This window comes from Diceros bicornis, chromosome 5 (assembly GCF_020826845.1).
Source record: "Diceros bicornis minor isolate mBicDic1 chromosome 5, mDicBic1.mat.cur, whole genome shotgun sequence".
Lineage (NCBI taxonomy): Eukaryota > Metazoa > Chordata > Mammalia > Perissodactyla > Rhinocerotidae > Diceros > Diceros bicornis.
The window spans coordinates 68,051,423-68,074,692 of NC_080744.1; the positions used below are offsets into that span (position 1 = coordinate 68,051,423).

The 23,270-nt window shown below is 59.8% G+C and overlaps 1 protein-coding gene across 2 annotated transcripts; it reads left to right on the forward strand.

Annotated features, from left to right (window-relative positions):
* The first annotated feature begins 4,189 nt into the window (after nucleotides 1-4,189).
* Nucleotides 4,190-13,944, forward strand: C5H15orf39 (chromosome 5 C15orf39 homolog). 2 transcript variants are annotated; one of them, XM_058542101.1, is made up of 3 exons: nucleotides 4,190-4,347; nucleotides 7,643-10,426; nucleotides 12,521-13,944. In XM_058542101.1, the coding sequence occupies exons 2-3, from the start codon at nucleotides 7,693-7,695 to the stop codon at nucleotides 12,883-12,885; spliced, it is 3,099 nt and encodes a 1,032-aa protein (XP_058398084.1). In that variant the 5' UTR covers nucleotides 4,190-4,347; nucleotides 7,643-7,692; the 3' UTR covers nucleotides 12,886-13,944. The 2 variants fall into 2 exon arrangements, with proteins under 2 accessions (XP_058398084.1, XP_058398085.1); XM_058542102.1 differs by having other exon boundaries at nucleotides 7,643-10,478; nucleotides 12,521-12,585.
* The last annotated feature ends 9,326 nt before the right edge of the window (nucleotides 13,945-23,270 follow it).

Consider the following 23,270-nt stretch of genomic DNA (forward strand, 5'->3'; position numbering starts at 1 on the left):
CAGCCAAGGCTGAGGGAGAGTGTATTCCAAAGCATGGAGGTGTGACCCAGCAAAGAACTTTGGCTGGCTCTGGGGACTGCAATGGCAGGCCAGTTGGAGAGGGTCAATCAGGAGACAGGCAGAAGCCAGAGTGGGGACCTGGATCCTGAGGGCAGTGGGAAGCCACGGGAGGCTCCAAGCTGGGGGGTGTCGGGGTCAGATGTGGGCATTAGAAAGACCTCTCTGGAGGTAGAGAGGAAATGTTTCTCACTGCTTCCAGCACCCTGCCGGATCTCCCAGTGGCTGGGCTCTGGCACAGCCAGAATGGGGGACCCTCCCCCACTCAAGGCCGAGTACCCTATGCCTCAGGCCACGGCAGCCCCATCCCCACAAGCACACATTGCACTGGAGTACCATGGTCTGTTTCACATCTGTCTCCCTCGCTGCACTGGGAAACAGCACCTGGGTCCCATTCACTGCCAGTATAAAGTGTAGGGATCCTCAATACTTGGTGGAAGGAAGGATGGGAAGGACAGGCAATCCACCCTGGCTGTGAACTAATCAGAGAGCTCCCCCTGCCCCTGCAGTAAGGTCCCCAAATTATTGTGTGTGGGCAGGCACAGTCCTCCAGAGGGGCCCAGAGAAAGCACATCCCCCTTTCTCCGTCAGTCTCTGGGATCCCCCTCTCTCCGTGTTTGAGATCCTCCTCTGAGAGACTGATTTCCTCTGGAGGTGGGGTGGGGCTCCTTAAGAGTTTGGGGGGCTCCCCACTCCCTGTTCATCCTGGCAGAGCAGCAGGTTAATGCTTCCCTGGACTTCCCTGCAGAAGGAAGCTCTGGTTTGCTGGCACACCTTGGGGAAGTGGCTCTCCTCACTCTACTCAGATCCCATGACCTGGCCCCACCCCCAGGTCCTCTCCAACCGGATCCCCTAAGATGCTCTGAGCCCAGGCTGACAGCCACGGGTACAGGTCAACCCTCAGGCTCTGTGTGCTTGGGTGGCAGAGGGTTCCTGACCACCAACTGTGCCTGAGCCTTCTCTCAGAAGGGTTTGGGGTCACACAGTCCTGCAGAGGAATCTCCGCTCCTCCGTTTCTTGGCTATGTGGGCAAGTCGTTCCCCTTCCCCCTTACTATAAAGCAAGCTGTGAATTCGTTGGATCCGCAGGAGCCCTGTGACATGTTCTAATCATGCCCATTTGACTGATGAGCAAACTGAGGTTAAGGGGCTTGCCTACGGCCACGCAGCTCAGGAAGTCAAACCTCAGTTTGTTTGTTTTTCAAAGTCCTGCCTCATGTGGCTGTAAGAATTAGAGGAGATAATGTCTATCAAGTGACCAGCACAGCACCACACTCCAAGCTGGCGCTCCTTGCCTTGCCCACCCACCAACACTGATATACGGAGATACGCCTCTGCTAGGTGGGAGCAGGGGAGGGACGAGGAAGTCGAGAGGGCTGAGAGTGCCGTAACAGCAGTCAGGGGCCTCCCTGGAGGACGCAATGTCTATAGCTGGGTCTGGAAGGGTTGGGGAGAGCAGTGCTGTGTTTCCTGGGGACAGGCACCACACTTCTCTGTTTCTCTGCCTGGAGGGTGGCTGTCAGCACCAATCTCCCTCTTCTGGGGTGAGGAGGAGCTCCCCGGAGGAAGGAAAGAGATTTGTAAATAGCAGGTGTGGCCTCATTAGAAGGAGTGACGTTGTTATTAATAACCACGTAGGTAAGGAGCTGAGGTTCAGGGAGCTGACCTTTTACCTCGCCTTCCCAGGGACCAGGAGGAGTAATCAGTGTCTGGGGTAGGATGAGGAGTGTGTGCCTGGGGAGCCAGTGCAGACCCAGTGTGGGGAGGGGGGCGGCCGTGAGTGTGAAACCTCCCTCCCAGGCTTTTCTATGCTACTTTTGTTAACTCCACCCAGGAAGCCACAAAGGACAGACTATTTGCTTCTCTGCTTTTGTCCACAATGTTCCAGCCCCAATAATACTTCTCCTCTCCAAGACAACAGCCTAGTAAACATGTGGGGGCTCCCAAGGCGGTTACCTTGTATTGATTACTTTCCTCCATCCAGAAAAGGCTCAATGGCCACCTCTCCACACAGGGTCTGCATATGACCTTTGGGGTAAGAGCAAAAGGACAAGGTCAGGGCCTTCTGGGGCTCAGGCAGCTGACTCTACCTAGCTGTGCACAGTTGACAAGCAATTTCCCACACTGATGTTGTCCGACACTCACCTCGGTCTATGAGGATGGTCTCACGGTTCCCATTTTGCAGATGAGGAAATCGAGGGTCAGAAAGTTACAAAGTGGTTCCCAAGTCCCCCACCCTGTGTCCTTTCTTTTGTAGTCTAAGGTGTTAAAGTGATGCTGAAAAGGAATGGACGAGACCCCGGTTGATGGGGCTGCAGAACACTGGGCCCTAGGGTCTCACTGGGCTCATCCTGGGCTGAGCGAGACTGAAGAGAACACCGGGCCGCCTGAGCACACAACCTGAGAGTCCTAGACCCTAAGAGTTGAGAACACCGCCTTCCTCCACCCCCACTGGCAGGGCGGAGGTGGGGGAATGGTGTTATGCTGAGGGAGGGGGAGAGGAGGGCAGAGTTGGTGAGGAGCAAGAGTGAGGAAGAACAGCCTGTGACCTGAGGCTTGGCCACAACTCCTAGTTGTCAGTTCACATTTGAACTTTCCTGATGCTCAAGTGTGGCAGGAGGAAGATCCCCAGCTGGGAGCCAGGAGTTCTGAGTTTTATCCCAGCCTCTGTGTGACCTTGGGAAAGCCCCAACCGTCTCTGAGTCTCTCCTCTCCAGATCTCTCCAGACTCTATTTTTTTTTTTTAAAGACTTTATTTATTTATTTTTTTTCCCCCAAAGCCCCAGTAGATAGTTGTATGTCATAGGTGCACATCCCTCTAGTTGTTGTATGTGGGACGCGGCCTCAGCATGGCCGGAGAAGGGGTGTGGCGGTGCATGCCCGGGATCGAACTCCCGGCCGCCAGCAGCGGAGCGTGCGCACTTAACTGCTAAGCCACGGGGCCGGCCCTCCAGACTCTATTTCTAAGGACCCTCCAGCTCTCAACTGATACCCTCTCCCCTCCCCCCAGTGACCTTCACTTCCTCTTCCTGTTTCTACCTGCAGTGTCCAGCGCCTCCTCCTCAGCTCCTGCTGTTCCAGCTGCTTCCTGACCCTTGGAACCCGTGGCCTCAGGCCTGCTCTGCCCTCTGACTCAGACAGCCCTGACCTTTGCGATCTAAGCAGGTGGCCTGGGTGGTTTTGCCCCATGAACTTGCTCTGACCCTTGGCACGTCCACCTGTTCACCCCTCCTCCACTGCACACATCTGTCTCCAGTCCTTGGGCAGCCCGGGAGCTGTGAGGTACCAGGTTTCTTCAGAGAAGGTAGCAGCACCGAGGGGTTTCTCATCCAAAATCAGATGGCCCAGAGAGTCAAGGCAAATGGAAACAGCTCCTCCCCCACTCCAGCCCCTCTCTCAGCAACATACCATTCCTGGCTGGGAAAGTTCAACCCTGTCCCACCTCCCAGGCTACACTGGCTCAGGCTTGTCTTTTTGAAGGAGATTTGCCAAAAAGGTTCAGAGGTACCCACTGAGGCCACTTAGCAAGCCCCCAGCACCCTCAGTCAGGCTCGCTCCAGGGATGAGGGAATCAACCCTTCTTCAGACAGGCGTAGTGCCTAACAGGGGTTGAGATACATTGGTCTGGAATTTGCCCTCACTGGCTGCACAGAGATGAGGGCACAGGCTAAGGAGCCCTTCTCCAGCCCCCTAGTACTGGCCACGAGAGCCAGAGCACCTACTGTGTGTCAGATATTTTAATACAAGCTCTTCTAAGCCTTGCAACACCGCCACTATGATGTAACTCCAGTTTTACTAAAATAAGGAAACTGAAGCTCTATGAGGTCAAGTGGCACGCACAAGGTCACAGCGCTAGAAAGTGGCGATGAATGAACGATCTAAGGGAGTGATGAATGGAGGCATGGATGGGCGCGCCGGGCAATGGTTCGCGGAGTGCAGTGGGCACAGGCAGCGCACAGCGCCCGTGGCCCGGTCGGGGAGTGCTGGCGCACGCAGGCCCTCCGCACCCCCGGGCCCAGGGGAGAGCGGGCTCCCAGAGCGCGGCCGAGCTCTGCCCCCCCCCCCCGCGCGGGCCGCCCCGCCCCCGCTCCGCCCCCAGCCCGCCCCGCCCGGGACCGCAGACGGCGCCCGGCGGCGGCGCGAACGGCAGCGAAGAGGGTGGCTCCGGGCTCGGTGCTCACCGCGACTTCCCGCGCAGGGCCCGGCCCGACAAGGACCCGCGGCCTCGGCGGCCCTGGAGGATGCGGCTGCGGCCCCGGGCAGCAGCAGCGGGAAGCCTGGCGCCCTGCAGGTAGGAGCTCGCCCGCTCGGCGGGCGCGGAAACTTGGGCCGAGTTTGCGGGCGGCGCGTGGGGAAGGGGTGGGTGGCGCTGTCCCAGGGCGCCCCTACCGGCCGGCCCGGGGATGGAGCGCGCCGAGCCTGGGTCGAAGTGGTGTCGCTCCTGGCTGCCGCGGGCCCCTGCTGCGGGGCAGGGGTCGCGCCGCTGCTCTGGCTTTCCCGGACTTCGAGGCTCCTGGGGCCCGGTAGCGCGCTGGAGCTCCGGCGGGGCCCCGGCGCCTAATCCGGCGCGGGGTTGGCGGGAAGGAGCTCAGGCCGAGCCCTCAGGCCTCCCGCAGGGCTCGGCTCACGTGGACTGCGCGGGCGGAGAGGAGGGGGCGGTGGGGGCTGGGCCTGGGGGGCGGCGGGCGCTGAGGCGCCGCGGGGCCCGGGACGCGCCCTGCTGGGACGGGACGGCCCTGCGGTTTCCTCGCTACGGCTTGACTCACTTTCTGGCTGCAGCCCAGGCTGGCGGGATCGCCCCGAGGCGGTGGCTGCCCGGATTCAGCGGCCCGGCCGCCCCCTGCTCCTGACCTCCCGCCAGTCTTTGGGTGTCGGTCCGTGGGGCTCGGTGCTCGGGCCTCCCTGCGTGCACACGTGTGCCAGGGCCCGAGCGAGGGGAGAAGGCAGTTCTGGAGGGGCATGTGTGCAGATGTGGGCCATGCACGTACTTGCAGGCACGGGTTTGCATGCGTGGCGGCGGCCTGTGTATCAGCCTGCTGGGGTGCACGTGCGCCCCAGCGCCGCCGGGCAGCGCATGGGGACACCCGGAAGCCCGTGGGTCGGGTGCGGCGGCAGCCCCAAAGCCAGGTCGACTGAGGGCCCCAGGCACCAGAGTTATGGGCGCGTCAGGTAGAGGCCGACCTCGCGACCCTTCCCACGCCGCTGGAGCCTGGGCTGCCCCAGGTTGGTTGTAGCGTCAGCAGGCCCAGAGCCTCAGCTGGGGGAGGTGTGAGAACACAGGGAGGAGCCCGATTCAGCCAAGAGAGTCCAGACGCTGGCCACAGCTGGGCAGGATCACTCTCTTCTTCCTGGTCTTTCCCAGCATCCATCCGGAGACCAACTAGGAGGTGGACCAGGGAACTGGGCCACAGAGCTGTTTGCTTCCCCTGCTGCTTAGGGTAGGGCTTTTCTCCTGGACCCTGCCCTGGGCCCTGGCTGAGGTTGGTCCTCCCAGCCCAGCTCTGACCTCAGCCAGTGAACAGCTCGGTGGCCCAGAGGGTCATGTGACCGTGTTCCTTGGGGTCTTGCCCTTCTCCAAGCCACTGCTTGCCTCCTCAGTATGTGTGTGTGTCAGGGAAGGAGGCAACTACATTTTGGCTATTGTCTTGTGTTGGGAGGGGCCTCGCTTGAGGGAGTGTATACTGGGCTCTCCATCTCGTACTGGCAGGTGGTAAGGTCACCCTCATACCCTTCATAGTCTGCTGCTGGCTCCCTGGAGCCCCCGTCTCTCCCCCAAAGACTCCTGAGGGTCCCTGGTGCCCTCACCTCTATTGGCTGGGTCCTGGGGGGTGTTTCAGGATGTCTCCGGGGCAAAGGGCACACAATGGGCAGAGCCCAGGAGAGAAGGACTCCCCGGGGCTGTGGGTGGGTATGGAGCAGGCCCCAAGGAGCATGTGGGGGAGGGGAGACCAGAGCCAGCACTTAATTAATCCAGAGCTCCCTGAGGGCAGAGGGGGGCTCAGCACCTCAAAACCTATACAACCCTTTCTTGCAAAGTTGCTGTCAGCAGGGTGGGGCTTTTCCCCTGCAGTGCAGGGTCTCTGTCATAGGGCACTGCCCTGATGCCCCTTCCTGTCTTCCTGGAGCATCCCCTGCTCTAGGTTGGCCTGAGGTATCTGATTCTGGCCAGAAGATCTAACTCTCTTTTCTAAGAGTCCTGCCTGGCTTCCTTGTGCAGTTAGGCTGGGATGGGAGTGGGCATTGGCCCCCATACTACCCTTGGCTTTTCTTGTCCCCAAAATGTACTAACTATGAGCCTGTGGCTGTTGCTGGCCACCAACCAGAAGGGAGGAGAAGGCTGGGAGAGTGGGCTGGTCTTGGCTTGTTAGTGACGGAAACCTGGGACACCTGGCCCATGGCCTAATCATAGCAAGATTGAGTTGATTCATCCTTTCTAAGCCACCTGAGGGTTTTGGGGAACAGCGCTGAGGAAGTAGAGGGCAGGTCAATGTGGCTCTGGCAGAGTGGCCTCAGATGACCCTTCATAAGTCATTGGGTGCCTGCTGCCTCGAGGAAACCCACAATTGACCTCTCTGGGCCTGGGTCCCGGTCCTTGCTTGGCCTTGTTTCAGGGCCTTAAGTCTTTCTCTGGCACTCAGTTTTTCCATCAGTACAATGGGGGTAGTTGCCAACTAGAGCTCTGTGGCCTTGGGGGCTCCCTCCCTGGACATTCACATCCTCCCACCGCCCCACCTGCTTGTCCCTGCTGCTGTGCCTTGGAATAGCCAACTGCAGCTTAGGGGCCAGAATGGACACAGACTCTCCTCCCGGGCACTTTTGGGACCTTCCAGCTGGGCCACAGCACCATCTGCCGGACAGCCTTGGCTCTCCTGCTGGAGGCGGGGCTGGGTGGGAGGGGCGGGGCTTGTATGAAGCGCTGCCTCGGGCCACCTCACCTGGGAAACCGCCTTCCGGAACCACACCCTGTATCTGTGTCACTCCTGGGACCTGGGCTCCAGGCCTGGCTCTGCCATTTTTGATAAGACTGGCAGGTCAGAGAGATCTAGTGTCACAGGAAGTCAGAACTTGTGACTGCCGGTTCCACGTATCGGCTGCAGTGGGCATCGTGGTACCGCTGTGGCATCTTGGAATAAGAGTTTGTAGTGGGAGGTAGGAAGCCTGCCTCCTGTCCCATCTCTTTCATCAGTGACTTTGGGATGAATGGGTCTCCTCATCTGTATATGGGGGGTAGCCAAGTGAAGTGAGCCTCAGACTGCCCTGCAAAGTCTGAAACCCCAAGGAAGGGGTCTTGGGGGTCACGTGGAGGAATGTGAACAGAAGGGGCTTCTGGAGTGAGAGTGGTGGGTATGTGGAGGACCACTACACAAGAATTCATTAAACAGAGGGTTCTGTAGCTTCAGAAATGGAGTTGGGAACCTCTGTGTTCTGTGGCTCATGCCTTCGTTCATTCATGTGGTCTTTCTTGAGCATCTGCGAAGTGCCACGTTCTTGGGTGTGGCAGTGAGCCAGTGAGAGCAGCAGCCCTCTGTTGCTTGCCTGGAGCCTGTTCTTCTGACAGCCCCTGCCTCTCTCCCTCTCTCTCCCAGGTCGGCTGTTGAGTAGCTGGGGCCCCAGAGGGCTTGAAGCCTTCACAGTGATGGCGGAGAAGCGGCCACTAGGGACCCTGGGGCCTGTGATGTATGGCAAGCTGCCCCGCCTAGAGGCAGACTCCGGGCCTGGGCACAGCTTGCCCCCCTCTGCTGGTAACCAGGACCCCTGCAGCTACAAGGGTGCCTACTTCTCCTGCCCCATGGGGGGTGCTCCCAAGGCAGGGTCTGAGCGGTTGGCTTCCTGGACCCCATACCCACCCTTGTACCCTGCCAGCATGGCAGGACCCCCACTTCGGGCAGACAACCTGCTGACCAGCTGCCTGCTCTACCGCCCGCCAGCGGAAAGCTCTGAGAAGGTGCAAGACTCTGGCCCAGTTGAGCTCCTGCCCTTCAGTCCCCAGGCTCATTCCTACCCAGGCCCACCGCTGGCGGCACCCAAACCTGTCTACCGCAACCCTCTGTGTTATGGGCTCTCAACTTGCCTGGGGGAAGGGGCACCGAAGAGGCCGCTGGATGTTGATTGGACGCTGGTGACTGGGCCCCTCTTATCCCCAGCTGACTCTCCTTGTTCTCTGACCCCGGCTCCTGGAAAGGGCCAGTCCCTGGATGGCTCTTTCTTGCGTGGGGTGCCAGCTGGGGGATCTGGCAAAGACTCCTCGGTGAGCTTCTCTCCATGCCAGGCATTCCTGGAGAAGTATCGGACCATCCACAGCACAGGCTTCTTGGCCTCCAAGTATGCAGGTCCTTACTCTGGGGACCCCAAGCAGGCATTGTCCGAGGGACCTCCCAGTCCTTGGACCCAGCTGACCCAACCCCTGGGGCCAGCCTGCCAGGATGCAGTGCCCACCCACTACCCACTGTCTCACCCTCCGCAGGGCCTGCCTTGCCCTCCAGCCTGTCGCCACCCAGAGAAGCAGGGCAGCTACAGCTCAGTGCTCCCGCTGCAGCCTCTGGGAGCCCACAAGGGGGCTGGGTACCCAGCTGGTGGACTGAGCAGCCCCTACCTGAGGCAGCAGGCAGCCCAGACACCCTATATGCCCCCAGTGGGGCTGGACACTTATTCCTTCCCCTCTGCACCCCTCCCAGCGCCCTCACCAGGCCTTAAGCTGGAGCCACCTCTTGCTCCACGCTGCCCACTGGACTTTGCCCAGACACTGGGCTTCCCTTATGCCCGGGATGACCTCTCTCTCTATGGAGCATCCCCGGGCCTTGGAGGGACACCACCTTCCCAGAACAGTGTGCAGGCTATGCCACAGCCCAGTGCCTTCCAGCGGGCGTGCCAGCGCCTGCCTGCCAGCCAGCCATGCTCAGAGCCTGTGAGGCTTACAGAGAAGCCAGTACAGGAAGCGGAGGAGAAGATGTGGCTGCCCAGCTGCAGGAAAGAGCAGCTCCAGGCCCAGCTTGATGAGCACCCGGGGGCACCCATTGTCATCGGAGACAGTCCTGTTCCCCGCACCCCACCGGCACTCCCTCCCTGTGCCCAGGAGCGCCAGTCTCTTCCACAGAACGAGGGCACACTGCCACCCAGCTCTCCACCCATGCCTATTATCGACAATGTCTTCAGCCTGGCCCCCTACCGTGACTACCTGGATGTGCAGGCACCCGAGGCCGCAGCTGAGCCTGACCCGGCCCCAGCCCCAAATGACAGCCATGACAAAGACTGCAGGGGGACCCGGCCTGCCCAGGAGGCCCCCTCGAAGGCGCACTGCTCACTTAGGGAGGAGGTGGCACTGGACTTGAGTGTGAAGAAGCCCGTGGCAGAGGCTCCTCCTATCAAAGTCCCTAGTCCTGTGGTGCATGCCAAGGCCACTGCAGCCATGGATGTGCCGGGTGAAGGGAACACGGTCTCTGACGTGCCAGGTGTGGGGACCACAGGCCCGGATCTGCCAGGCCTGAAAAAGACAGTCACAGAGGCACCTGGGGTGCCAGTGACCACAGAGGCCACCCCGAGGACCAACTTCCACAGCTCTGTGGCCTTCATGTTCCGAAAATTCAAGATCCTCCGGCCGGCACCCTTGCCTGCAGCTGTGGTCCCATCTGTGCCCACCTCGGCCCCTGCTCCTGCACAGCCTGCACCCACCCCTCCGTCTGTGCCCATTGGACTACAGATTCTCACCCAGCCTTTGCCTGTGGCCTGCTTCAACCTGGCGCTGCCCAGCCCTCCAGCTGTAGCCATGGCCTCTCCTGCCCCAGCCCCTGTTCCGGCTCCGTCACCTGCTCCGGCCCCGGCTCCGACTCCGGCCCCAGTTGCAGGCCCCGCTCCAGCTTCTACCCCCACCACAGCGGACTCGCCAGAGCAACACTTTGCAGGACTGCATGCGTCCCTCTGTGACGCCATCTCAGGCTCAGTGGCCCACTCCCCGCCCGAGAAGCTGCGTGAGTGGCTTGAGACGGCTGGGCCTTGGGGCCGGGCAGCGTGGCAGGACTGCCAGGCTGTGCAGGGGCTGCTAGGCAAGCTGCTGTCCCAGCTGCAGAGCTTCGTGTGCACGCAGCAGTGCCCCTTCCCCCACGTGGTGCGGGCGGGCGCCATCTTCGTGCCCATCCACCTGGTGAAGGAGCGGCTCTTCCCTCGGCTGCCGCCCGCTTCCGTGGACCACGTGCTGCAGGAGCATCGCGTGGAGCTGCGGCCCACCACGCTGTCGGAGGAGCGGGCCCTGCGGGAGCGAGCCCTGCATGGCTGCACGTCACGCATGCTGAAGTTGCTGGCGCTGCGCCAGCTGCCTGACATCTACCCCGACCTGCTGGGCCTGCAGTGGCGCGACTGTGTACGCCGCCAGCTGGGTGAGCATGGGGCAGCCCCAGTAGCCACCGGAGCTGTGTGAGCGTGTGACAGGTGTGTGAGTGGTCACAGCCAAGGGCCGAGGGATTCCAGGGCCTCTGGAAAGGGCAGGGAGGCCCAAGAACTGGGGTCAGGGGTGGGGGCTAGCCTTCCAGGGTAGGCTCTATGGACCCCTCGTCCCCCTTTGCCCCTAGCATCAGTGCGAGTCTTCAACGCCTCCTCTAAGCCTCTGAACTGCTAACTGCTCTGTCCCCGTGGAAACTCTTGCTTGACCTTCCCTGGCCCTGCACCTTCCCAGATTCCCTCCTGCTCCCTGCTGTGCCTTCTCCATCTTTGGTACAGGCGTCTCCTTTGGGTTCTAGGGCTCTGACCAGGCCCTGTTTTCTGTCTGAGGTCATTTCCCCCTCTGTGTGTGTCCTGCCCAGCCTCCCCTCTTCTGAGCTTGAGCTGCTCGCTGGGCTTCTGCACCTGCTGTCTCTCTGACCCTTAACCCCTCCCAAACCACTCTCCTGAGCTTCCCCCTAAGCTCACTTCCCACCCAGTCTTTCCCATCCAGTGAATGGCACCCTGCTCACCCAGCGCCCCATTCCTGAACCCCAGCAGGGTTCCCACCCTCCCCTCAACACTGTTGCCTGTGGAAGGTGCGCTTTTCCAGTCCTCCCAGGGATTTGCGTTCCCCGCAGCGTGCCCCTAAGTCAGAGCATTGTTTTGTGGTTTGCTTTTCCTACTAAATGATGTCTTGTGCATATCGTTCTCCAACGTGCTCTTTTTATGTTCTGGAGCATCGTCTGCGCCCACTCAGGTAGCCCGACCTTGCTCTCAGAAATGGTTGCAGTGTCGCATGGTATGTGTGATCTCACTTCTTCAGCCACGACTTTGGTGCTGGTGCCAGGTGGTGTCCGTCACTGCCTCCGCTGCATCAGGATATCTGGCATCGAGGCCTGAGGCCCGTCCTGTAGTCTTTCTCTCCCTGCCCCCCAGCCTTCCCACCTCCAAGCCTGTCTGGGCTGTGTCTCTGTAGTGTTCCTTGTCCCCTCCCCTCCTGGCAGCCTTGCCCTGGGGTCTTTCCTGGTCCAGGCTCCAGGTCAGAGTGGAGAAGGGGCCCGAGGCAGTGGGTACAGATGTGGAGCTTGAGGTCTGGGGGACAGCACTGCTGACTTCTGAGCACTTAAGAAGTTGGGGCATTTGTCCCAATGGGGTACAAAGAAAATGCAAGTGTGAGCATTCCGTTCCTGAGTAAGAAAGTGTGCGTGGGTGTCATATGTCACTCAGAGGCCCTCCCAGCCCAATCTTCTCCCTGTACAGTTGGGCTATCTGGGCCCAGAGAGGGACAGGTCCATTTCTCCTGGGCTGCCTGCTGGGCAGTGGGGCCCAGACACTTCATAGTCCCCTCCTGCTCTGACAGAGCCTGCAAGAGTCTGGGGCGTGGTAAGAAAGTGACTGGGGCTCAGCTTCTTGCCACTGGCTGGATTTTGGTACCCTGTCTCACTTCCTCCCTGAGCTGTAGGTCCTCCCCACTTCTTTGGGGGTCTGCCCTCTGTGCTGTCATTAGACAGCAATCCCCTCGCAGCCTCCCTTCCAAGCAGGTGTGCTCTTGGTCAGGAGCCCCCTCCCATCTCCTCCGCCTCTTCCTCCACCCCTCTCCCTCTGGGCATTGCTGTCATGGCAGTCCCTGCCTGGGCTCTGGCTCCTGCTCTGGCTCTGGGGGTGGGGTGGCGGAAAGATGATGGCACTCTCGTGTGTGGCAGGGCCCTCTTTCTCCATGCCTCAGTTTCCCCACCTGTACAGTGGGCCTTTGGACCAGGCCGAGGTTCCTGGCCTGTTGAGCCCCTTTCCTCTTGTCCTTGCACCCAAACAGCTGCTCCTGAGTGGTGCCCTCATTAGAGTTCTGGTGTCACCTGGGGAAGAGCATGCCCTTTTGGCTTGATGGTCTGGCCAGCGGGTGTGTGTGGGGAAGGGTCATGATATCTGTGACCCTGCTGGGACTGTCCTGGCCCGGGACAGAGCAGAACCACTGGTCTTGATGGCTTTGGAGGCCAAGAGGTGGGACCTGGGGGTGTCGGGGTCTGCAGCCTGACCGTGTGTTCATTTTCCAGGTGACTTGGACACTGAGGCTGGATCTGTGCCCTCCTCAGAACCCACCATGGCCAGAGATGAGCTGGAGAGCCTAGCCCCGGCTCGGAAATCACCTGTCCCCAAGGCCAGGAAGCCGGGGAGGAAGCCACCAACCCCTGGCCCGGAGAAAGCAGAGGCAACTGCTGGGGGAGGGTCCCGCAGTGCCTCACCTACTCCTGCCAGCGCCAGCCCACCCGGCCCCACGCTGAAGGCCCGCTTCCGCAGCCTGCTGGAAACTGCCTGGCTCAATGGCCTGGCACTGCCCACTTGGGGCCACAAGGCCTCAGGACCAGACCGGCCCATGCCCCACCCCCAGGTGTTGGGCAGCCAGAGCCATCACCTGTAGCATTGGCTGCCAGTGCTGTCTAGGGATCACTGTCCGTACCCCTCCCTTCTCCAGCCCAGCTGCCAAGGGTCAGGAGTGGACCTGCCCTTGGAGTTCCTCCAGCTCTCACCCTGCACCCTCCACCCCAGGTTGGGCTGAGAGCCCCTGAGCTTTTGAGGGCCTTTGTTAGAAAGGACTCCTTCCTATTTCTTCCTTGGAGAGAACGTGGGCTTTGGAGTCCAACGGACGTGGCTTTGCGTCCTGGCTCCTGTGTTCCTTGCTGTGTAACCAGTCAGGTCACGTTCTCTCTTGAGCCCTCTGTTCCCCATTTGTAAAATAGGACAACGCAGCCTACCTCGCAGGGTGTTGTGGGGGTGATGCCTGACACACACCCGTTACGGTTTGCTCTCTGCTCCCTGCTCAGGACAGGGGCCTAGATCTCAGCCAGGGTCTGGACTATGAGGCTGAGGCAAGCAGAACCTTCCTTTAGAAAGTCTTTGTGTGTCATAGGACTTGGTTTTCTTAAGAGTGGTCCATTGTACGTCTGTGTGAGTCACACTTTCTAGAGCCACAGCCCCAGCGTTTGGGGTTGGGCCCTAATCCTCAGCCAGGAGCTCCCTGAGGGAGCCCGCCCCTGCCTCCCCCAAGACGGGGTGCAGGGATACAGCCTCGGGCTGGCATCCTTGTCCTGGGCCTGCTGCTGTCACCCCTGGGAGGCCCCAGGCCTGTCCTGAATGACACCAGTGACTTCCCTGCGCTGCCTCCCCCACCCGGTGCGTTATTGAGAAAGTTGAGTGCTTGCTGGAAGCCAAGCAGCTGCAGGGACTCAGGGACTAGAAGGGACAGGGACAGGCTGAGTGACAGCTCAGTCCTGGGACGTCTCCCAAGAGATGAACTGAAGACCTTGGCACTCACCAAGCCGGAGCCCCATCTGCCCGCCTGCTGTGGGTTACCTCCTTGCAGAGTGCTCAACAGCCAGAGGCTGGCAAGCTGGGCCTTTGGCTGGTTAAGGTTTTGTAATAAGGCTATGGGCCCTGGAGGCAGGCCATTAAACATTAAAGCGTTTGGGTTATTTTTGGACCTGGGGCTTGGCTGTGTGTGTGTGGGCCGGGGGTGGGGGTCGTAGGTTCAGCGGGTCATCGCCAGGTGCCCGGCCCTTTGACAGCAGGCTGCAGCTGCCCCTGCTCCCAGCCCAGAAGATGCTGAGGCTCCCCAGTACCCTGTGCCAGCCGGCTCGGGCCATGTGGGCCCTTGTCACACACCCACTGGGCAGCCACTTCCCTGCTCAGGGAGAGCCCCTCCCTCCAGAGACCCTTTTGGGTCCTTATTGGACCCTTGTAGGTCTCTGCTACTGCTCAGTGAGAAATGCTGGTCACCAGACCCCAGCACGTGCCCCTCTCCCAGGACCAAGGATGTGCCCGCCGAGGCCTAGGTAGAACAGAGCTGTTCCCCCTCCCCATGCTGGTGACTACGTCCCACCGAGGGACGGCCCCTCCCACACCTTAGCTGGGTTAAAGGTCCCTCCAGACACCCCGCCTCTGCTGGGCTCTTCTCCCGCAGAGGTTTGTTCTCAGGTCTGCTGAAGTGGCTTCTGGACGTGGTTTCCCACTCCATCTGGGCCAGGAGCCAGTCTGCTAGGGCTAGTCAGACCTGCCTGGCATCGACCCTAATCTTTGTGGGTTTCACTGAGGCCAGTGACACTATCCCTCCTGTGCCTCCTGACAGCTGGAGCCTGGCTTTGCGCAGCGCCAGGAACTGGAGTGCAGCCGCCATTGCTCTCTATTGTAGCATACGGCCCTGAGGGGTTCCCTGGCCTGTGAAGGGGCCAGGCCACGAGATGGGCAACTCCAACACATTGTGGTCACTGCAGCAACGGAACCTGGGGTGAGGGCACTGTAGAAGCTCAGAAAAAGGTCTACCCTACCCCTGGGATGAGGAGGTGTCCTTGAGTCCCAGAAGAGGTGCTGCCTGAAGTGGGTTGGCCTTGAAGACAAGTAGGAAGAAGTAGGTAAAAACAAGCGTGGAGTGCCGTCTGAGTAAGGTGAGCAGCATGGGCCAGAGCCTACAGGTGTGTCTGGGAAAGGGAAATACCCAGGTGTGGCTGGAGTGCAGGGAACTAGCCAGGGGCGGGGGTGGGGCCCGGAAGCATGGCTCAAAATCCAACACAACTCTCCGTCCTGCAAGCTGGAGAATAGGTGTGGTCCAGAATACTGAAGTGAGAGTTTGCATCACCTGAGGCTTGTGTAGGGAGAAAGAGGATTGTAGAGGGGAAGAGGGAGGAACCCCCTCCCTTTCCTTCTGGTTCTTATGGCTGGTCAAATAATTAAAATGACATAAAGCAAGTTAGTAGGAGAAAATCAAAGTATAATATGTATACGTGGGAGAAACCCAGAAAAACAGTAACTCGCCAGAAGAGCCAAAGCTGCCACCTTAAATACCATCTTCAGCTAAAGACAAAGGAGGATCTTGGGGGAAGTGGCTTGGGATTTCAGAGAGGAGGAAGGCAATTTTTATGGAGATGGAAATGCAAATGTTTGTTAAACAAGTTTTTGCTGGGCCAAAATGGGCTTGTTGGTGCCTTTCTATCACACCTATTTTACGTTATACTCTAGTTATCTTATGGTATTAGCTCTTTCCTGGAACAGGTCTTCTATGTTAAATTCTCTTAGGCAGTTTAGGGGAAGGTCAAGTGTTCTTTCTGAGCCTTTCTTGTCTTCAGCTTGAAATAATTCGCATACCAGAGTGGCATATCTTGGGGCGGCCTGCCTTGAACCCCATCAATTGCAACATAGGTGGAGTCACTGAACCCCGAGGCCCTGGGCGGCCGATGGGACCGCTGCAGCCCCATCAGCCTGATCCACCTCATCGCCAGGACCTTGCTGGATTCGGCTGTTTCTTCTTTCTTTTCTCTTTTCCTTCCTTTTTCCTTTCCTTCCTTCCTCCCTCCCCTCTTTCGCTTCCTTTCATGCCTACTGTGCCCCTGCTACCTCCTGGCATACAGTGGTGACAGGGCAGGGTCTGAGGCCTCGGGATAGGCAGGGCTGCTCAGCACGAGTCCATGTGTCCGCCTGTGGCCCTAGAGGACCATATGGTGCCGGGGCTGGGTTACAGTGGTGTAGAGCTGGAGCCTGCTGGAGGAAGTGGCCACGCCCCACGAGACAGCGCTGTCCTGGGAGCACCAATCTGAGGGGAGAGACCCAGCCCTGCGCTGAGGGTTCCACTAAGGGCGGAGCTATGACTGTCCCAGGGAGCTGCAGCCTAATGTGGGGGCAGGAGCAGAACTCCGCCCGACTCCTGTCTCAGGGAGGTCGTGCTACCACCCCTCGCACAGGTTTTCACAAAGCCTGTTCTTGGGTGAGTGTTGAAGACTAAGAGCTGAGGGCAAGGAAGGTATGCGTGCAGGCAGCTGAGCACACTGGGTCTCCCCCACACCCCTCAAGGAAACTGATGGGCCACTCTGCCTTGGTTGAACGTGGCTTTTCTGGCCCCGAAGTTCCCCTGTAATCGTCCAAGGCTCCCAGGCAGGACTTCTCAAACAGAATCACCTGGAAAATGGTTTCCTGGACCCCATGGAGAACCGGCTTAGAGCCCAAGAATCTGGGTTTTAATGGAACTCCCAAGGTGATTCTGAGATGTTCAGGAATCATTTTGAGTAACAGTGACCATTCCCTTTAGGTTATGGATGGGGAAACAGGTCCAGGAACTTGCTGATGGTCACATCAAGTGAGGGTCTGTGTCAAGACCCAGAGCCAGTCCTGAGGGCTCTGGGCCAGCCAGGAGGCCAGGGACTCTGCACCCGGCTCTGCTCTGCCCCTGTTGGCCTCGCCCAGACCAGCATGGCTGGGCTTCTCTCTCTGCCTTTGGTGGCTTTGCTGGGCAACATGTGTGCCTCTTGCCCTAAGTTAATCAAAGGAGGATGGTGCTCAGGTGAGGCTCCTGCTTGAGTGAGGCCCTGCCTCCTGGCTGCCCCACGTGGCACCCAGCCCGGGACGAAAGGCTGAGGGCCCAACCCGGGGGCTTTGCTGCTGAGAGTTACGCCTGCAAGGGGTGAGTGAGAGGGGCCGGCTCTCTCTTGAGCCGGTGTCTTGAGGCGAGGAGGAGAGCAGGGCTCTACCTGGGGGTGATTATCAAGACCCCCCCCTCCCCTTGGTAGCCTCAGCTTGTTCTCACAAGCTGGCTTGTTCTCACTAAGGGGCTTGGAGTGAATGGGCCTCCCTCAACCCCCTCAGGGGAAACGGAGCAGGGCCCAAGCCCGACCTGACTGCAGGTGCATCTTCCAACCCCACCGTCCCCCTGCTAGAGATGGGAGTGCTGCCTTCAGCCCATGGGGCTGGCCCCCCAGCCCAGCCTGCTGCCCCTTTAGGCCCAGCCCCAGCTGAGGAAGCCTGGGGCGAATGTAGGTGTAAAGAAGGACACAGGGGCCCTCCAGCCTGTGGGCACAGGCCCTGCTGCTGGCTCTGGTCCTCTGTGCTCTCTAGACCTCTTCCCGGGGCAGCATCCCCAGCCCCCACCCCCAGGTGCCCCCCAAGGGAGAGCCCCCAGCCCAGCCTAGTGCAGCCCTTCCAGGCCCCAGGGCAGGGGAAGGCGCTGCAGAGGCCCTCCTATCTCTCCCACCTGGCTCGACATGAGCCCCTGGCCTGGACTGAGACTGGCAGGCAGATGAAGGGCCCCTTGGGTACACTGCTGCCTTCGAAGGGACCCCACCCTGAGCATTCTAGCTGCTGCCCACTGGGAGGCTCCTGCATCAGTGGAGCTATCCATCCATCTGACACATCCCCAGCCTCAGCCGGGTCTGGTCACTGTGCCTCCAGCACCCCTGCCTCTGTCCTAGAGGGACCCAGCTCCCAGGCCCCAGTGTCTTCTTGGGCAGTGAGAGCCTGTGCTCTGGGAAGGGGGTGCCGAGCCCCTGAACCCCTTGGAAGGACCTCAAGAGGCCCCTCCCATGATTACTAGGCCTGGCAGGGAGTCCCTTGCTGCTTTCTCCACTGGCCACCCAGTAAAGTCATCTACAGACCCCTTTCCTTCTCAGGTTGGGGTGATGGCACCAGGGCAGGCTCCTCCTATCTCTAGTTCAGCGCCTGGACGCCGAGCTTGGTGGCCAATTCTCCTCAAACCCTACAAACCTCCCAGACTCAAGCCCCCCTGTCATAGTGACTGGGCCTTCAGCTTGGGGCCCCACAGCACAGAAGCTAGGGGTTTCTGCCAGCCGCTTATCTGCTGAGGCCTCGGCGCTTCCTCCTGCAGTGTTCTCAGTGAGGCCTGGGCTCCTATCCGCCTTGGGTGGGCAAGAGACCTTGGGTCCTGCCTGCTTTTCCATGAGGCTTGGCACCGCCCCCGTGTGGGAGAACCAGGGTAGCCTGTCCAGCCTTCACTGCCACCTCTCAGCTTGCCAGTTGCTGGCCTTGAGAACACACCAGGACCCCAGCTTGCAGCTTGCAGAGGCAAGGCCAGCTTGGAGCCTCTTCCCGACCTGTGAGAGCTGTTCCATCTGGAGTTAGCTTAGACCCCTCTCCTGGCCTTGTGGGCGTCTCTGGCTCCAAGCCCCTGGTAGCCTGGTCTCTTCCGGCGTTCCTCAGGACTGGCAGGGAGGCCTCTCCTGGCTCAGCTGATGCCATGCTCTGTACACCAGATCCACTTTCCACGCAGCCCCAGCAGCTAGCCCCATTCCCTTGTGGCTCCCAGGCCCACCCTCCTCATGGGGGCCGTAAACCTCCAGCTGGGCCCACTCCTGCAGAGGAGGCAACACTTCCTCTCACGCTGGTCTCATCCCAGGGGCCCCTCTGGAGCCTGGCGCCATGGACCTCAGCGGGGCACAGCCCAGTCCCTCTCCCCCTCACTCATGGCCCCTGACGGTTGGGGGACCTACACCAAGGCCTCAGACCAGCCCAGGCCCATGGCCTCCTCCTTTCTGACTGCTGGCCCTTCCACAGCCTGGACACTTGAGCCTCTGGGCAGAGGCATAATGAGCCTTAGGAGGTTCCTCTCAAGCAGAGCTCTGTGACACCAGGCCCTGACTCACTGGGCTGAGCTGAGCAGCAGGAGTGTCTCCAAGGCCCTCTGGGCAGACGGGCTCAGTCCTGAGGAACCAGCGCTCATAGCTCCTGCCATGTTCCTGTTGGGCATCCCACCCCTGGGACCCTGCTCTCCTCCCACCCCAGCTGCTGGGACCCCCGTCCCAACTCACCCAGGGGTCATGGAGACTACCCCAAGAGGCCACAGCCTGCTGGGGGAGTATGCAGTGTTTCTGCACCCCTTTTTATCGGGCCACATGGGTGGGGGACTCTGGGGAGACTCTCTGGGCTCCCCTCTTCCTCACCCCTGGGTGAGTGGGCTCCCAGCTCAGGAGTCTGACCAGAACGATGGGACTGCCCCTGTCAGAGGCATGTCTGAGTAGACCAGGCCCAGTCCTACCCTCAAGCAGGGGCCCCTGTGTTTGTTTTTCCAGCTGGCCAGTAGCCCCAGAGCCCCAGTGATGTCTAGGTGACCTATGTCCCATCCCACTGTAACCCCTGCCTCTGGGGGGAGTCTGGTTCCAGTCCTGGCCTGAAACTTGGATACCTTTGAGTTGGAGGCCGCATGTGTCAGGTTCCAGCACAGCCTGCCCGTGGCCAGGGCAGGTAACATGTCAGAGGCCACAGGCCTGACAGCCAGGGCTCCCATGTTCCTCTCCATTTCTGTTTCATGCATGTCACCTATGCAACGCTCCTGATGAATCCGGGCTCTGTCAGCTTCTGCCGGCTCAGCCAGGAAGTCATATTGACCGTAAGAAAAGTTCCACCTGACTTGTAGGCTATGTAGGGAGAAGCCTGGTTTAGGAGTGGATGGAAAAGGGCCTGAGGCAGAACGTCTGGGGGTTCCTCTCTGCTTATCTTCCTTTCTCTGTTGCCCTCAAAGAAGGCAGTTTTCTCCACGGCTCCTACCCCACCCCAATCACACACATTGCCCCCGGTCTTTCCCTCCCCAGAATGTACCCATCTACCTCCCTGTGGGCTGACAGCTTTGTTTTGCCCTAGGGTCCATGTGAGATGCAATTATCCCTGCTTTCCTCAACAAAGAGGGCCAACTGAGGCAGAGATGTGGACCGGTTCCCCCACGGCCACAGCTCTTATTGGCAGAGTTGAGAGCAGCCCTCCCCTGGGTGGCCATGCCCAATGGATGCCACGCTTAGGGGCCTCCCTCCTATCAGACCCTCCTCTCCTCAGTTGAGGTACATACCATCTATTCTCCATGCCTGACCTCCTAAAAATCCACGTAGTCTCTTTCTAGTAAGCCTTCTCGGCCCCATGGGGTTGGGTGGGGCTGCTAGGCCTAGAGTTGGGGCCCTGCCCAGCCTAGTCCCCACCTGCTTCTCAAGCCCCTTCCAGGCTGGAAAGGGTCCCAGGCCTCCATCACTACTGATGCCCACTAGCTGAGTCCCCTCCACACCCAGGTTCTGCAGCCCGAGGTCGGTCTGGGAGCAGAGCTGGGTGGACATCCAGGGGCAGATTCTGCCCACCAGCTCCGACCTCTTGTGCACAGTGGCAGCCAAGGCGCACCAGCACATGGATACACCCAGCCTGTAGCTCCTGGGCCCTGGACCTGTGAGTCCTTCTGTCCTGGATGAATCTTCTTGGTACATTCTTCAAGACACAGCTTTGCTGGGTGTCCCAGGCTGGGCTAGGCCCCCTCCCCACAGCACTGACATCTGTTTGTCAAGCCTCAACCAGGCAGTGGGCTGAGTGTGGGGATATGGTCTGGCTTAAGTGGACAAGATGTCCCAGGACAAGGAGATTTGTCAATGCTGTCACATCTGCTCAAGCTCTTGGCCCCTGTGGTCTCTTTGGGGCATGATGCCCCCATGTTTAGGCACCTGCATATGGCTACAAGTGCCTCCCCTCCTCAGGCCAGTGTCAGGGCACCTGAGGGTCCAGGCAGGAGCCCAGGTGCAAAGCCAGGCTCAGTGATATTCCCCAGGTGCTGACAGCCCCTGCCAACCAGCCGTGGACCTGAGCCCCTCCCCAACCTGCCGTCCCTCAGGGGCCAGGCCTGGGCCCGGCTGACCTCTGTCTACTTCTGGCCCCTGCTGAGCCTGCCAGTCCCTCAGCTGAATAAGACTGTCTTGCCTAGTTCCTTGACTATCCTCAACAGGAAGTTTATAGAGCCACTTGGGGACATCAAGTCTCCTGTCTACCAGAACCTCACCAGAGACATGGCTGCATTGGTACGCCTGGGTCAGGCTGGAGATAGCCAAGGGTCATGCTCTCCTTCCGGGCTAGAGCCCCAGGGCCTCCCATCCACCCTTCTCCAATGAGCAATGGCCTGGGGGGCAGCTGCCTCTTTTCCCCTGCAGGGCTCCTGGGGGTGTGTCGGGGGCGAGGGGGAAGGTCAGCCAGGAGGTCTGTTCCTGCCTCCCCCACCCAAGTTTGGTTGGAGCTGGGGTGCCCATTGCTGCCTCCCCCCTCCTCCTGCAGGGGCTGATTTGAGGATCCCAGGAGGGTCGTGGGGGTGGGCCTCAAAGTGCTCTCTCTGGCCTTCAGGCCCTGGGGAACCACTGACCCAACAGGGCCTGGGCAGGGCTGGCTTGTTTTCCGCACAGCCACCTCCCTAACCTGAGGCTGCGTGCCCTGTTCCCTCGGTGGGCGGAGGGAAGAAGCAGAGTTCCCGCCTTCCAGGTTCAGATCCTGGTCAAGTCCCTGCCATGGGATGTGGTCAGGGACACAGGCTCTGGAGCCGAGTGGCTGGGGTTTGAGCCCAGCCCTGTCATTTTGTCGTTTAACCTCTATGCCTCCCTTTCCTCGGCTGTAAGATGGGGTAACAGCGCCTTTTTTACGGGTACTTGAGGAGTGCTCGCTTGTTAGCATGACCTGAGTTCTGGAGGAGGTGGCACATTGCATCTTCATCCCTCTGAGCCTTTGTTTATTCACCTGGAGATCAGGGCTGCTCAACTCCAGGTTGCTGTGAGAATTGTCTGTGCAATGCTGGTGGGGGGCCATGCGAAGTGTGTCCTGCATGCCCCACCCTTCCCACAGAGAAGATTCCTTAGGAGAGACGCATTCATCCATGTAGGGGAGCTATATTCCTGCCCCTGGGGCAGGCCTCCGCACCATCCTGCAGACCCTGGCGGTGGCCATCCAGCCTGGTGGCCATCTGGCTGGCTCACCTTTCCAGGTGAACTCTTTCTCCTGCTATGTTGCAGGTACTGTCGTGTCACCTCCAGAGAGGCCACGCTAGGCACATGCGTTTCCTTCCCTCTGCCCCCTCTGAGGGTATTTGCCGCCTCCCTAAAGCCCGCAGTGTTCCCCGGTGTGTCTGAACTATATCTTTGTGCAAGTCCTCCTCACACAAGGCACCACACAGCCTGGTTTGCGGGGGACCAGGAAAGCAAATCCCAAAGAGGGGAGGGGCTCAGAGCTCCCCCTCAGGCTCTGTCCCCGTTCATCCCACCTCCTCCACTTCCACGTCGCTTACAAGGGCTCCCGTGGTGATGGAGGTGGCTCGAAAGGACAAGGCTGGCATAATCTTTCCTCCCGAGAATGAGAAGCACTAATGGGGATGTTTTAGGCAGTATGACAGTCAGGGGAGCATCTTCTGGGGCCCCCTCCTTTAGTCAGAAGTTATGGGTGCAGGGAGAGTGGGGACTGACCCACGCTATGTGCATATATGAGAGTGGTCTTCAGGGGGCTGGGGTAGAGCCTTAGGGGGCAGGGGTTCTTCAAGGGTATGAATGAAAGGTTGCATATTCCAGAAGTGCAGAGGAACCTGCCACCAGCTACAGTCAACCCCTACGTGGTGACCTCCCTGTGACCCTCTTTGGCATCTCACCGAGTGAGCCCATGGTCTGGCCCTGGGCTCCTGGGTCCCTCCTGGGCCTGCTGGCTCTCCTCCAGCCTTTACGGCAGGACTACACTGGAGTCCTCCACCAACCCCCCTGCACCGCTGCTGCCGAATCCTTCTTGTGTCCGGGTGGGCTCAGGAGCCGTTAGTTCTGTGGGTCATGGCTTCTGCCTACCTAGGTGTCCCCCAGGAGATCTCCAAGCCTGCCGCCCACCCTCAGGCCAATAGGAGGCCGTCAGGGTCAGCCTCGCTGCCAGACCTCCCTGAGCCTGGCTTGCCCGTGCAGCCACACTCCGTTCCGCAGAGCCCACACACCCAGTGTCTCTGATTTGCCGTGTGGCAGCCAGGCCTCGCCTCAGCCACCAGTGCCCAAGTTCTCTAGTCTGAGGCCTTGCCCCCAAAAGCCCCCATTCCCACACTTGACCTTGTCAGTCTTCTGCCCCCACCTCCTCCTCCTATCGGCTCCACTATAGGCCTCTATGTCCTCACGCTGGATGACTGTCTAAATGAGTATCTAGAAACTAAAGCTGTTTTGTATATCAACTTCCGATTGCTCCGTCATTTAATTTTCTATACCTGAGAAGGACCAGTTT